The sequence below is a fragment of the Clinocottus analis genome, unplaced genomic scaffold (assembly GCF_023055335.1).
Source record: "Clinocottus analis isolate CAN_PGR_092001 unplaced genomic scaffold, fCliAna1.0.p SCAF_4, whole genome shotgun sequence".
In the NCBI taxonomy this organism is placed as follows: Eukaryota; Metazoa; Chordata; class Actinopteri; order Perciformes; family Cottidae; genus Clinocottus; species Clinocottus analis.
Genome location: NW_027176153.1, coordinates 22,412,466 through 22,427,991, shown reverse-complemented (window position 1 = coordinate 22,427,991; position 15,526 = coordinate 22,412,466). Strand labels below are relative to the sequence as shown.

The window sequence follows — 15,526 nt, the reverse complement described above, 5'->3', positions numbered from 1 at the left end:
GTCAGCACAAGGATCGCACTCTGTGACAGTCTACATCGACTAAAGTAGCATTTATACGCTATTATAATACAGGCGAGTTCAAAGTTAGCGACGCAAACGCAGGAAGAAACCCCCACAAACACACAATATTAGATTGTGTGGTGTCATAGAATTGTAACCTGTGTGTTTAAAAAAAAAAAAAAAAACACGACAGTGATTAAATGCCAAAGACTGGCAAACCTGTTCACCTGACTGGTAAGTAGATGGCTCTTGGAAATATGTAAAGAAAACAAAAAAAACACATGTTCATATAATTTTCAAGCACTTTTTTGTGGTGTTTTGTTTGTGTGTGTCTTCTTGTTGTTAACATAACGTGTAAATCCTGGTATCTCTTATTCGCGACCACGTGACTTGCCCTATGGGTTTTTTGGGGGGGGGTTGTCGTGCACGCGCTCCATCTTCCCCCTTGAGACTCGCTGGAAAGAGAGAGAGAGAGACAGAGAGACGGAGCGAGAAAGAGAGAGAGAGAGAGAGGGAGCGCGCGTCAGAACTCAACAGCTGCACAGTGAGGACTCGCCAAGTCGGAACAAATATGATTCACAGTCAAACAATTGAATAGGTGAGCTGTCCACCGGCGGCAGCAACAGCGGCGGCCGTGAACGCGTCTCGTGAGCGAAATGAAGAAGCAACTCACACAAACTGCTTCGCTCGCTCCCGAACTCAGTCGCTCGTAGTATCAGTGTCATTATTAATCCGGAAATTCTCACTTTTTTTTTTGGGTAGGTATTGTTTGGTGAGTTTCTACAGTTTGGGTCGAAGTCGCGAGACAACAAGAAAAAAAAAGTGTTTTAGTTTTCCGACGTTTTAAATTGTCGTTGGAACGTCACGCGGCGACGTTAAAACGTATTGTTAAGTTACGTTTACGTTACCGAGACGAAGGTGGTGGAGGGGGGGGGGGTTTGAGTTTATAAACTGGCGTTTAACTTAACTTAATCAATAAGCAGCGACGTAACGTTTAAGTACACGGGCGTGCGGTGGCTGTTGTTGATTTGAGCCCATCTGTTGTCATGAAGTGAGCCTCATCGTGTGGTGGAGTTAAATGTGGTGAACGTTAGCTTCACGAATCTTCTGATGAGTCGCCGCCAGCGACATGATTGATGTTCAAGAACAAGTAACCCGAGTCCTCGTTGTTGTGCTTATTATACGCACGTAGCACCGTAATAACCACTCCGTTTAAACAAGCCGTATTCACTTTGATTGACTTAACTAAACGGGTTAAGTGCAACTTTGAGTACCCTTCCTCATCTTCCTCCTCCTCCTCTTCTCGAGCAAACCGACGTTAATTGTAACGCTCACTTGAATAACAAAGTGACTAACGTGAACGCTGCCTCAACAAAGCGTGCGTGTGGATCAGGAAAAACAATCCCACTGTGGGTCATTGTGGGGCATGTGCTCACCTGGATTAAATCAAAAGTGCGTTAGCAAACTAATTCATGCAAAGTTAAGCAATAGGTAAGTATTATTCATGGGAAAAGGGGCAACTTATTACCAACTATTAATGCAATTGGGTAAATGAAAACAAAGCAACGACACAATTTAGAAAAGCGTACATATTGTGTGACTCCACAGTGTATTTAAACAATGCTTGGCTGTTGTCTGTCTCTTTAACTTGTGTGAGCCTCTGAACTTGCTGGTCCAGGTACTCCACCCTTGTGCCAGTCAAACCAGGAGTGTGATGGATTATTAGACACACAGAGACCACAGGGAGGTAGTCCTAGTGGTCGCGAAACTAAATTAAAACAAAAAAAAGTTATAGGCCTGGAGCACACCCTATAAATGTGTGAGGTGTGAGTCAGCAAGGCAGTCAAGGATTGTAAGCCAGTATAACATCAAAACCGGTTTATATATTAAAAGGTGTCTGCTGTCTATTGTTAAATGTTGTTTAGTGGCTATCAAACATAGTCCATAAAACTGTCTTGAGACTTAATTTATGATGTGATCTTTGAAACAAGTTTACAGTAATTCCTATTGTGGTATTTGAATATGTTTTTATTCAAAATTGTTTAACCTTTTAATAGTAACTATTGTTTACCCTGAAACAATGCAGCTTACAAATTAATCTTTGTTTTGAACAAAACTATTTAAATGTGTTCATATTAACCATATTACTTCGTATCATATCAAGTATCAGTAGTTGATTTATCACAAACTAAGGTTTATATACATATCAATGAAGAAAAATAATGTGTGTGAGTAAGAAAAACATTGTTTATTTTCTTTATATCTTTTTTAATGGCCAGGAAAGAGAGGAAATGAGTTGTCTATTCAGTTCATTGCTAAAAAAGAGACATTTCCTGTTTCTGTGTGGTGTATTTTTGAACAGATTTTTATCTCACATTAGGTAGTACCTGCCTTTTTTTTAGTTTGTTCTGACATTCAGCAAAGCCTAAAAACACTTTCTCCACTGTTTCCAGGTTCCTAATCTGGACAGAGGCTCCACCTTCACAGGACAATGCCGACTCACTCACTGCCACAGTTTGTGGAGAGCCTAGATGGACTTGCCCAAGATATCCTCATTAGCAACAATGCGAGTGTACCAGGACCCGGCTGTAGCATGACACCACACACCATTTACACAGAAAAGTTTGTGTCGCAAGATGGAGGCAGCCTACCGCTTTCGTGCATGTTCTGTGATCAGATTTTTACTCATCAGGATGAGCTCGGACCCCACGTGTTGTCGCAGCACCCCACTACTTTCTTCGAACCGGCCGTGCTCAGAGTGGAAGCAGAGTTCAGGATCCCGGGAGAGAGACCCTGGCCCAAACCGAGCAACTTCCCCGTTGACAAAGAAGAGGTTCACAGCTGTATCGTGTGTGGTCAGGTGTCGCATGATGCCACCGAGCTGGAGACCCACATGAGGAAGCACAAGGACTACTTCACTTACTGCTGCAATGTCTGCGGACGTCGGTTCAGAGAGCCGTGGTTCCTCAAGAATCACATGAAAATGCACGTCAAATCGGGAGCGAAGAGCAAAGCCCAGCAGGATCTGGAGATCCCGGTCACCGTCAACGACGTCGTCCAAGACCTCCCTCCAGAACCGGTCGTCACAGTTTACAAGATGTGCATGGTGTGTGGCTTTTTCTTCCCTGACCATGACAGTTTAGCGGAACATAGTAAAGTGCATAATCGAGAGGCGGAGCCGGGCAAAGATAAAGACGACGACGAGGAGGAAATGGACGTCGCTACTGAAGCCAGTGCCAAGCAGGAATCATTTCTCCACAGTCTCAACCTTGTACCTCGAGCAACAAGAACTATTTTGCAACATGCGAGATCATCAAAATGGATTCCCCAGCTGGATCCCTTCAACACATATCAGGCCTGGCAACTTGCTACGAAGGGCAAGATAGCAGTTGGCCCGAATAATATTAAAGACATTGGCCAGGAAGCCAGCACAGACAATGAGGAATGCAGCTCTGATAAGGAGGAGTTGAGTCACATTTGGTCTGAGGGACAAGGAGACAAAGTTACAAAAGGAGTCCTCGGGCGAGAGCTCAAGTCTCAGCAGTCGACGGTCGTAGAAAACGTAGCCCCGCAGCGGCGGTCCCTAATGCAAAAAAATAAGGTCAAAGAAAGGCCAACCACTTGTCACGAATGTCAGAGAACCTTCAGGACCTACCACCAGTTAGTGCTCCACTCCAGGGTCCACAAGCGCGAGAGAGGTGGCGAAGAGAGCCCGACGTCCTCAGTTGACGGGAAGTTGTCAAGAACGGGCTCCGTCGAGAATGCAGAGGAAGGCTGCGAGGACGGCTGCGAGGAAGCGGCATTGACGGACAACCTGGGTCCAGGTAAACGTCGAGCTCATTACGCGCTCCGACTTCACTCACTCTGTCTTACTTGTGATGTAGGAGCTGAAAGAAATGCTTTTCATACAATGAAAACTACACAACTATGTTACAAAGTGCTCCCTCTGCTGACGGGAGGGAGGATTACATGTGCCTTTTTTCTGTTTTTTAATGTTGTCCTTTTCCTTTTCTAATGTATTAATGCATTCATTTGTGTCTTTCAAAAGGTGAAGACGGTTTCGACAGATCAAAAGTTCGATCGAAAGCATGCAGTTACTGTGCCAAATCCTTCCGATCAAGCTATTACCTCACAGTTCATCTCAGGACTCACACAGGTATTTCCAACACATTTGGCTTGAAGGAAACATTTATAAATATGAGACCGCTGCCTACGTTAACTCCTCTGTACATTACGTGGGTTGTATTTTTAAACTATGCATATACTGAACTGTGCTGCTTGCTGGTTTCAGGCGAAAAGCCGTTTAAGTGTGCTTACTGCGACTACGCCGCGGCCCAGAAGACTTCACTGAAGTATCACCTGGATCGCCGTCACAAGGACAAACCTTTCGTCGACATTCCCAGCAGACCTGTGCCTTTAGCGCCCTCTCCCATTGATAGAAAACATGGAAATGACAGTGAAACTCCTGCTCCAAACAGATCCAAACTCTGGGTTCCTGGAACCAGATCGTGCACCAATGGAACGCCAGAGGACAGATTTGATAGCGTAGGTAGTCGCAAGCTTGACAAACCACTCGTACAGATGAATGCTGAGTTTGAGAAATTAATTGCCAAGTCTGCTTACTCCCTGACTGATGATGGAGTCATAAAGTGCCCCAAACCTGTTAACCTGAAGATGGAAAGGGAGGAGATAAAAGACGAGAACTCGGAGGCCCCATTAAATCTGTCCTTAAAAGTGTCTCTTTCCCTCCCCGCCAATGCGGAGCCCAGAAACGCATTAATTCCAACCGGCTGTTCGTTTTGTCCGTATAAAACGGTGTACCCAGAGGTTCTGATGATGCACAAAAAGCTCACCCATAAAGACAAGTCAGACGGCGCCAAACCGAACGGCTTCGGCGGTTTGAAAGCCGGACGTTTCACGGGTTGCCCCCCCGCGCTCGAGGGCAACGACGTCGCTCCGCTTCCGCCGATTGACCGGCGCCACCCTCGCCGCACCAAGTCCCCGCCTCCTCAGCCCGCGAAACTGGAAGAAGAGAAGCCGCCGCCGCCGGTCAAACCGCCGCTGGTCAAACCGCCACCGGTCAAACCGCCGCTGGTCAAACCGCCGCCGGCCCCGAAGCGCTCCCCGATCCGCGCGCCCGCGCACGAGGCCGTCGAAGAGGCCCAGCGTGGCGCGCGCGCCGTCGACGCGCATCCCGCTCAGGAACCCTCCAGGTACACGGAGCTCGTGCGGAAATCCAACGCGGCGCACGGCAAGTTCGCCGCGGACCGGCCGGGCGCCCCCGACCGAGTGGGCATCGGTGAGCGGAGTTACCCGGCGAGGAGCGGCGTCATTTGGCACGCCGACGCCGCCAGGCTGTGCCTGTCCACCCGATTCGGGAGCCTCCCCCAGATGGATTTCAGCGAGCCGTCCAGCAAGAGGTTGAAGTTCGCGGTGCCTAAAGGCAGGGCAGCCGACGCCGGCGAGAAGTCCGGCTTCAGAGGACCGGCGGGGCCCGTGTCCAACCGGATGCTCATCTCGGGGAGGAGCGTGAAAACCGCGTCGCAGATGTCGTGCCCGTCCGCGGTTTCGGACGCCTTGGGTTCTTTGGCGACTTCAACGGCTATGGCAGGAGGCTTGGACTCGGAGTGGAGCATGATGAACCTCCTGCGCTCCTACACGCCCAGCGACCTGGCGTCTCTGTATCACGGCTCACCGGTCAACCCCAGTCATGGAGGACTGGCCAACCCGAGAGCAGGTATGTACGTGTTAGGCGAGCTGGTTCAGGAGCGCTTAAAACTCAGATTAGGCTATATTCTATGTGCATGTCCGAGCAGTTTGTGGAGTTAACATTTAAATATGTCTTCTCAGGGAGCAGGACGGTGCTGTACCAACACTTACCCACGCTGTCCAGCCATCAGAGGAGAGACCCGCCGGGCCCTTTCCCCAATCAACGCTACGGGACCACTGACAAAAGTACCTAAAGTGTCACTGAGGTAACAGGTTGGAACATACATATATTTTGTCAAGTACATACAATCGGAGCTTCCTTTTCTTTCTGATTTTCAAACCCTGACCAGAATATTTGACCTGGTACTTACTTGATTAAAAAAAAAAATGAATCAAGTCATATTTGAAAACATAAAAAGTATTTTTTCTTCTCTCGATTTCAAGTGTACTGCTCCCTTATTTTGAACTTCTTGAATGATTTGTTCAATATTCAGATTAAAAAGGTATGTTTCATGCTCGAAAGGTCGAGGTTCCCCTAATTTCATATTTTTTTTCAATAGAGGGAAATTGTGTCGCGTAGACATTTCATGGCTGAGGCCTTTAATGTACATTTTTGTTTTCTTTTTTGAATGAAAAAAAAATGCAGATCATCTCTTGTGAAAATGTTATTCCACTGGTGTGCACTGATATTCGTTTCCATTCAGAACTGTTGCTCGATCCATATTTGATCCACACTGATGCTCAGATATCTGTAAGTGTCTGTGACATAACGGTAAACTTTGTATGTGGGATAACTTCAATGTATCTGCCAGCTTTCAGGACACAGAAATGATATCAACTAAAAACTTAAGAAATGTAACATGTGTGAGAAATTGCTGCTTTGTTCACTTACTGTTTGATGTCCAGGCAGTAATTAAGCACTATTCTATTTGTTCCCCTTTTTCCAAAGGCACTGAGTGTTGGGGATTATTTTTTGTTTGTTAAATAACTTAAGGCTTCGGGGCCCAGCGGTTTACAAACGGGCCTCAGTAACAAGTCCTGTGTGTGTTGAAGTGGTCTACCTCATGTTGTGCTGTTTCATATCGTAAAGCTGCTGCTGCCCTCACGTCAGCTGAGCGCCGCACCGAACCGTCTATCAACTACAGACGGATGTTTTGTAGTAGAACGAGACGGACGAGTGTTTTTTTCTGGTGCCGGGGTGTTTGTCAGGCACCACATAAAACACAGACTACGACCCTACGGCGCATGATTCACTGTCACGCCGCGTGTGGGCCGGGGAGTTCTTTCACATACTGACTGTTATTGACAAGCCCAGTTTTAAAAACTTCATTATTATTTTGTCCTTTCTTTGAAATGGCAAATGGCTATCATCCGCTTTAGCGGCGCCTTAAAATCCATCAGCTGTAAACGTGTACCAGATGTCACAAGTTCTGTTTGCGTCTTAAAATTGGTCCTGCTGTATTATTTCGACATGCACATTTAGTCACTTTTCAGGAGGTTTGCTTTACGATGCAGAGTCTTGAAAGTGTTATTTTAGTTTCAAGTGGCAGCAGTCGGTCCCAGCTGGTCATCAAGTGGTCTTTTTTAGATGTTGCAACACTGTAGTTTGGAGAGAGGAAAAAATACAGAAGCAGCTCTGTTGATTAATGGCTTGATTAATTACACACTGTGAACAGTCTCAGGTTAACTCGTTTATGAGCCATTTAGTCGATTGTGTAATTTAGTATTTCTGCCACTTTGAAAGGCTCGGGTTAAGTTATTTCTTTCTTTTTTTTTTTGGATGGGAGGTTTTGGTATTCACATTACTTTGTGTACTTTATGTAAAAAAAATAAATAAATATTGTTTGAGATTTGTATGACACGTTTCAAAAATAAAGTGAGACGAAAAGCTGTGTGTGTGTTGTTATCTCAGTGTGTGTGGCCACCCGCAGTGTGCTCGGATACACAACACAGATGTTTGAGGGACTTGTAGAAATTCAATGAAACTAATTAGTATTGTTAGACTTGACAAACCTGTCTTTATTTTTTATTTTTATCTCCCATATCTCGAAGTCACCCATACCTGTAACTGAAATACTTAATGTGTATTTTTGTTTGTATCGTACCTCTCACATGCATCTGTACTGTACACAAGTGTACATCTTTACATCAACAGTGATCAAAGAAAAAGAGCAAGAAGTGGGTCCGAGACCTTTAACTTGCTCCCATGGTACATAAATGACTGATTACAGAATAAACTATTTAGTCTACATTCATCAGTTCAACACAAATCATTTGCTCAAAGGAACAAAAATGAAAATGTGCAGATAATGTATGCAATAATTTACATTAGAATAAAGAATATGTGGTGTGTATGGTGTGTTTTCCCTGTCAATGACCCACATTGACCACTAGAGGGCAGTATTGACAAAGTCTAGATTAAAACAATGTCAGATTCTGGGTTCAAAGCCCTGTATGTTCAGTCTGAACAGCAGACCTACATACAGAATGTAGAACAGTTATACGTCAGATCACGATGTCCATGTTGGGAATAGAATTATAAAACTACAAGTCCAAATACTGCAGTATTGATTAGCCTTGATACTGAGCAGAGGAAATCACACACGTCACACTTCATTTGAAAAATTACACTTCTCCACACAGAATGAAAAAAAAAAACAGCTTGTACTGCTCTTTTTGCTTTGAAAGTTACCTCCTGAAAGCTGTGCCTGTGGCCACACCCTAATTGCTGATGCCACACAGGTTTAGCCTGTAAGCAGTCAAAGGCAACACACCTGCTTTGTGATTCAGTGGGCATTGACTCCTTAGGGGGGGAAAGAAGCTTTGTTTGGTCATATCCTCTTCAAGACATGAGCACACGATTGTTGCATTTCCTCATATCCATTTCCTCATATCCATAAACAGAAGACTGACAGAACCTATAACGGCGGTGCATTCTGTAAACAACAAATTGCAAGGGACAATCTTCAGCACATTGAACACTTTAAACTTTGATTTCCACCCCCCCGCCCCCCTCCTCCCCTCCTCCCCTTTTGAGTAGACCACATCTGTTTGCTGTCTGTTCCCCTGGGCCAGCACTGTGTAATCTATTGCATTAGCTCACATTAGTGCATATCGCCCATGGGCCTTGGTAATCACAAACGCAAAATGAGCATTTCACTTAGCATCACCCTCATGTTTCCCCCACACTATGGCAAACTTAGTGCAAAGGCATGGCAGAGAACGCGAGTCGACAACAGCTTATGACATGCATCCCGCTACTCTCCATCCCCGTGTCCAAAATGCTGCGAGGGCTCTCATGTCAAAAGTCCCTATAATAGACTACTCGTTTCACTCGGTTTGCATCTTGTTCTCTCTGTTTTTGTCTGTAATTTGGGGGGCGAAAGAAACATTAAAATATGTGCATTTCTGCCAGAAATGTGGACTGACCTTTATCTGTGTTTTTGCTCCTTGCAGATACATGTTACTGCAGGCCTTCTTTCCATTAAAGTGCATCATTGCTGGGCCTAAAGGGACCTAAAATCATTATTGATTTAATACAGGAATGTAAAAAAATAGATTATCAACACTATGCATCTCTCGAGCAATTTCTTTACAGAAAACTGATTTTATCGACCTAATTAGAACTGTATTTATTTTCCTACATCATACATTTTTATTCCCCCAATACCATGCCTCATTGCCAATTATGCACAGAGATAAACCTGAGAAAACACCTATGTACGTTTCGTGCTAATTCACTTGGGAATATTTGTTTCTCAAAATGCTTTGGCAGAAAACACCTGAGGTCTTCGCAGCTCCTCGCTAAGCGTCTTTCATCACATTAGATATTGTGTGATTCAGACAGCAGCCATTTTAGTGCACAACTCAATACACAAATGGCATTTTATGCTTGCATTGCCATCCATTCATCTGTTCAGTGTGTTTGGTTTTAGAGGAGGTTGTGGATACATCTGTGACTGTGTTTAGCAATTCCACCCTCTTTTTCTTCAGTAGTACGACTATCAAATATCCCACCTCCCCCTCTCCCTGTAAAGTCAACTTCATGTTTTTTTTCTCCTTCCCCTTAAGTGCTCTCTCCTCTTATTTTCAGTCCTTTCATCACTCATAATTGTTGCCTCCAGATTGTCAACTTGCATGAATTAGCAATTGGGCCAGCCAAAGCGGATACGGTCAATTGTTGAATATCCTGTCAGAATTTGAGGCAGAAAGTCTGCTCTGGCTGTGATTGCTCATCATCGTCACCCCATTCCTCTGAGGAAGAGGAGCAATGTAATGGTTCCCACAAAAACAGCCCCTGGCCTTAGGAAAGGGATTTGGGTGTCTGGAGACAACAGGGGCCATATGGAGCGGGCTGAGATAGCAAGGCACATGTACAGAATAATGGATGATGTGTCATGTTTCATGTTGCAGAGAAGCCATCAAGAGACTCGGTTTGGGGAAATCAAAAGGCTTACATACAGCAAAAGCGACTGTTGGACCATTTAGCATTTTCTGTTTATTTTTATGTCAGGAGAGTGATGAACATATTGAAGCCTTTTAGAATGTGTTGCTCTACTTCCAGGGCCTTTGGTCTGCACAGGCTATTTGTAAGTAATTGCAATAATTGATTGTCTCTTATAGATAAGCTTATAGCGTGACATGCTAGCATGCAACTTTAACAACGGAACAACCGGTTTTGGAAATGAATCATTTTTCAGGTAGAAAGGGAAAAAGGAACTGAAGGGAAACTAAGAGATGGTTTGTGAAAAAATGCAAAGATAACATTTTTAGACAGATGCGACTGTCATATTCGTCAAATGGTTTTTAGCCACACTTGGTCCAGACAGAAATATCTTAAAAACTGTTGATTGCCATTACACTTTGTACAGACGTGCAGAGGACAACAAAAAAAAATATCACAGCTATAGTTTGTGTTAGAGCAACTGTTAGCATGCTAACACGCCAAACTAAGGTAGTGATACACATTGTCTGTGCAGGTTAGCATTAATACAGTGAGTATGCTAGCATGCTAATGTTAGCTCAAAGCCCGACCGGGCATTAGTTCAGCCTCACACGAGTTGCTAGCACGGCTGTAGACTCGGTTCATTGTTAATGTGAGGCTTTAGCAACAAAGATGTTACAAAAGGTGGAATCCTCTGATGTTGTGGCGATGAAGACTCCTCCGTCCAGAGCTCCTCTGAGCAAGAGAGGGGGGTTGGAGGGTGTTTACTTACCCCCCCCCCCTCACTCGTCTGCTCTACCTGCATGTGCATGTGGAATAAGCCGAGCACCTCACCTCTGTTTTCCTCCCAGTGTCAGAACTATACTTAAGTGCTGTTTCCGATACCCATGAGTAAGCCCCATAAAAGCTGCCCCATCGCCGCAGCGTTATTGTTTCTTGCGGATGATTGATTGATGGATGAGGGCTGACACTTCAATGAAGCCATTTTCACTGGCATCTCTATCCGATGATGTGCAGCGTATATTTTCCATCCACGCCTCATTGCTTGCCTGTGTCATTCCTGGAACTTCATTTACACCATGTTCCCTGAAGGACCTTTTTTAGCCCCATCTCCCTTTTTTCTCTCCCCGGCTCCTCTTTTTATCTCCCCCTTTTTTTTTTTCCCTTCTTCCGTGCCATAAAATAATGCTATTTCTTGTCGACTCTGGAGGGGTCTGGAATCATTTGCAGGGAATGATAAAACCAAAGGCATGGAGGGGTTATTTACAGGAAGTGTAACACTGACAGGGTCCCACTGTTCTGCTTTTTTCACTGTCAGATGCCAAGTCCATGCTGAGACAGGGCCGGGGCTATGATATACATTTCAAAACACACACTCGACCTACACCGCATGCACACACACACAATCATTTTACGGCTAGCGCCACAACCTAAATGGGGACTTCCAGTATTGCAGATTTTACCAAGATGTCGGCAAAACCTACCCGAAAAACATGTTTACGTATATTAGTTCAACGGCGGTGTGATTGAGGTGCCTTCTCTGAGACAATTGCCTGTTTTTTTTGCTCATATGGGGAGCAGATGGTAAGCAGGCATCAGTGCGGCAGGCTTTCTGGGATGACAGCCATGAGATTCCCCCTCAGGTGCCATTGGAGCCCCTTTAGAAGGGGAGAGTGATTGGTAGGACATGGCACCTCCTAAGCAACTGTTTTTTCCCCGAGTTTCCTCGACTTACAGTCTAATCAACAAGCTGCAGTGCAACGAGGATACGAGCAATGTCACCGAAGACGTCGTCTATTTCCTTTTTTTTTGCAGTTGCAAAACGTAGACCAATGCTTTTCAAGACACGTTCATTATGCATGAGATTGTCTATAAGACATTGTTATTGTCCAAATTATTGTCTGTGCTGCACTTACATCACAGTTTAGCATTGCTCTATTTTAACTTGTCTAGTTAGCATTCATAAACAATTAATAAATAGCTTATAACACGTTACAGTGAAGTTGTAAAGAAACAAAAGACATTTTTTGTTCATGAATGTTTTTGTCAGATTATATTCCCTAATATGAAGCATCCATAACTCGTGTATTATCAGTTAGATATCAGTAGTTGTAAGCATACAATTATATATGTTCTTATAAAAATACAGTTGTTAAAGCTGCTGCACATGTTTATAAACAGTAAATAAACTCTATAATCACACAAAGTAATATTGTTATGAGCTAATATCTTAATTAGTAATTGCTATTGATACACTTGTTAAAAAACAACCTTCATTAGCTCTTGCAAAATGTTTAATAAACACTATTAAATTGTCGTAAATTGTAGTTGTCTTTTATTTAAATATTCATATATATATGAACAATTAAAACCTAAATCTGATCATGTGCATCCACCCACAAACCCGTCCTTATTTAAAAAAGCTAATTCCTATGTTGTTGGACATTAAATATCCGTGCAACATAATCAGTGTGTAATTTCTGCTGATTATAATTAGAATCTGTTACAGGCAGCAGGTCGGCTGACTTGTCTTCAACACTGGGAACCTTTGCAAAAACTGAAACGTGGATTTGTGTTAAAAGGTCTGTTAACTCAACCAAATTATCATCATTCAGAAAACCTTATCCTTCCACGAATAAATACATAATAATGCCGTATTAACAAAGTTAATTTCTCCGCTGTGGGACTAATAAAGGATAATCTGATCTTAAATTGACAACTTTTTATAATTTTTTTCTTCATTTTTTATCTTTTTAAATGCTTATAAAATGTTAACGATAATTTACTTGCGTGCAACTGGACATCAAAGTTTCTACAATACTTTCTTTTTTCTTTTTTTCATACTTGAGTATTTATTACTATGAAAAGGGATCTTAAAACATATTGTTTGATTAATTTCATGAATGAATAACCAATTATAATATATATATATATATATATATATATATATATATATATATATATATATATATATATATATATATATGTGTGTGTGTGTGTGTGTGTGTGTGTGTGTGTGTGTGTGTGTGTGTGTGTGTTTGGACTTCTAATAAAAGACATTGTAACAGGTGTATTAGTTGTTACAATCTCTCAAAGGCAAGTTTAAAAGTTAAAGTGTTTTTAATCAAACATTCATCAACTGTTCATTAGCTCATTATGAATGCCTCATAGCAAAGAACAAACACATCATTAACTACTATCCAATGTTCTTATATTGGTTTACAACAACATTACTGTATGTTAGAAACCGTTCATTCATTGTGTGAACGCTGCCGATAAATTCTAGATCGGGGGAGTTCATTTACTCTTCAGTCCACAGATGTGATTACAAATACAAACAGCCTATCTCCAGATAGCAGAACTGCCTGTGGGTTATATTAAGATGTTAATGTGATATATCTCGCCACTGCGTTTATGTGAAACGCATTCAAAGCATCTGCCTCTCAGCACCTCGAGATGGAAACCTTTACCCTCCAGTGGACGGAGGTGGGAAACGAGAGGACATGATGCACAGTTGAACACATGATGCATTTACTGGAGTTGTGTGTTTCCGTGTGTGTGTCTATGTGGGCCCCGGTGTACTTGACCTTGGCCGCTACAGGACATTTTGCTTCATCAGGAAAGATGATTGTTTCCTTTAAAGATATTAAGAGGACTGTGTCTAAAGGAAACCGACATGGCTCCCTGCATCCCTGATGGTTTCCACTCCGTTTCTTTTATAGTCGCTCAATCGGTATGGGAATAGTGTCCCACCACAGTATTTATACATTAAGCAAGGTCTCGTCTCCAGAAACAAGAGAAGAGACGCGTGATTGGCCCCGGAGTGTAATTCCTCCCGTGTCTACATTGGCGTGTCATCCTTTATCAATAATCACCTTGGAGGGAGTGCTGCTCTTGTTCCAGGGAGATTGACCTCTGCGGTGATGAGGGTACGTGGACCGTGGTCATCCGTTACCACAACCCATACTTGACCCTGTATTATATCTGCATATAGGGAGTCTGGGAGGAAGCTTCTTACAGACCATGCTTGGGACAACCATGCAGTAGGTGTCACCACTCCAGGAAACATGCTCAGTAAGAAGACAGTGTCCTTTAAAAACAACCAAAAAGAATGAAATGGGGCTGCTCAGGCCTGCAGTCTCCTTTTAAATGCATCCCATTATCTAATTGCAGTACATTTACATTTGCTCCCTTTGGTTTTCTGTGTGCTGCTACGATGCAAAAAAACGACATAAGAATGAATGGGCAGCTCGATCTTGGAAAGGAGGAGCGAGGAAGTTACGCCGCCGTTCCACAAAGCAATAGCCCTCCTCTTCTAATGCATTGTGACACTGAATACTACACACAGAGAAACAAGTAACCTCAAATTGAGTTATTCTTCCTACCTGCCAGTAATCCAGTTGATAAGCACTATACATGTAGATTTCTGGGGAGCAGAGAAATCAGATTACCCCGAGTTGAACTGGGATTTTCTGTCTAAATTGGCTGTTGTTCCTCGGGTCCCTCATTCTATCAGGATGAATGAGGGGAAATAAATGATTTGACTTTGCACCGGATAAATTGTCTGCGCAGGAGCACACATAAGGAAAACGCTGCTCGGGGTAATTGAGCGTAGGGCGATGCACCGCGTATGTACATGTAGCGCTAAAAATACAAGTTTCAAAACCTACACATTGGCAGGATTATGCATGTAAAGTTGTCTTAGTGATATTTAGGGAGATAAACTCATTTAAATGCAACAATTCTGCAATGTTTCTTCACTTGATGAGGCCTCTCAACTTGAAACTTTTTGGTTTTGCAAAGGGAAAGCAGCTCAGCATTGACTTGGAGGAAATGTGATCGACTCTAATAGTTTACGCCTTTATTGTGAAAAGCCTGTCTTAAATAAACCAACAGAACTAAACCAGGATTTTTCTGTTTCATGAACCCCACCCAGAGCCGATGAGATCAGGCGAGTGCTAATCTGGCTTAGGACGGTGTGTCATGCTCGTGGCTCTGTGAGGCTTTCAGCTACATGCAAACATTGCAACCGAGGATTTACGAAGAGAATACAGCGCTGGAAGCCACGCCCCACTCATTCCTATGAAAGCTGGTGGGGCAGGAAGTAAAGAAAGTTTGACTTCTGAGTATAAAAATCTTCCTAAAAAGATTCTGTTAAAAGGACTATTCATGTGTTTCAACTGGGACGTTGATTCACTTCAAAAAAACCTCTACACTGAGTTACAGATGTCTCCTTCCCAATGTAAGTCGATGTGAAAGGGTATTTTTCGGGCCCCATGACATCATGCGACGGAACCAGGAAGTTGTAATTCCACCGTTTGGCCACTATGTTAAATTAGCTTCATAGCCCGGCCGCTCCTCGCGCTCACGATG

The 15,526-nt window shown here is 43.4% G+C and overlaps 1 protein-coding gene across 7 annotated transcripts; it reads left to right on the top strand.

Annotated features, from left to right (window-relative positions):
- Nucleotides 1-481: 481 nt before the first annotated feature.
- znf217 (zinc finger protein 217) lies at nucleotides 482-15,188 on the top strand. Of its 7 annotated transcripts, XM_068598565.1 has the most exons (6): nucleotides 958-1,491; nucleotides 2,454-3,824; nucleotides 4,049-4,156; nucleotides 4,292-5,737; nucleotides 5,851-5,975; nucleotides 15,090-15,188. In XM_068598565.1, exons 2-5 carry the CDS (start codon nucleotides 2,492-2,494, stop codon nucleotides 5,961-5,963), a joined length of 3,000 nt encoding a protein of 999 aa, XP_068454666.1. In that variant the 5' UTR covers nucleotides 958-1,491; nucleotides 2,454-2,491; the 3' UTR covers nucleotides 5,964-5,975; nucleotides 15,090-15,188. The 7 variants fall into 7 exon arrangements, with proteins under 7 accessions (XP_068454665.1, XP_068454668.1, XP_068454669.1 ...); XM_068598564.1 differs by lacking the exons at nucleotides 958-1,491; nucleotides 15,090-15,188 and adding an exon at nucleotides 482-598 and having other exon boundaries at nucleotides 5,851-7,601; XM_068598567.1 differs by lacking the exons at nucleotides 958-1,491; nucleotides 15,090-15,188 and adding an exon at nucleotides 609-758 and having other exon boundaries at nucleotides 5,851-7,601.
- The last annotated feature ends 338 nt before the right edge of the window (nucleotides 15,189-15,526 follow it).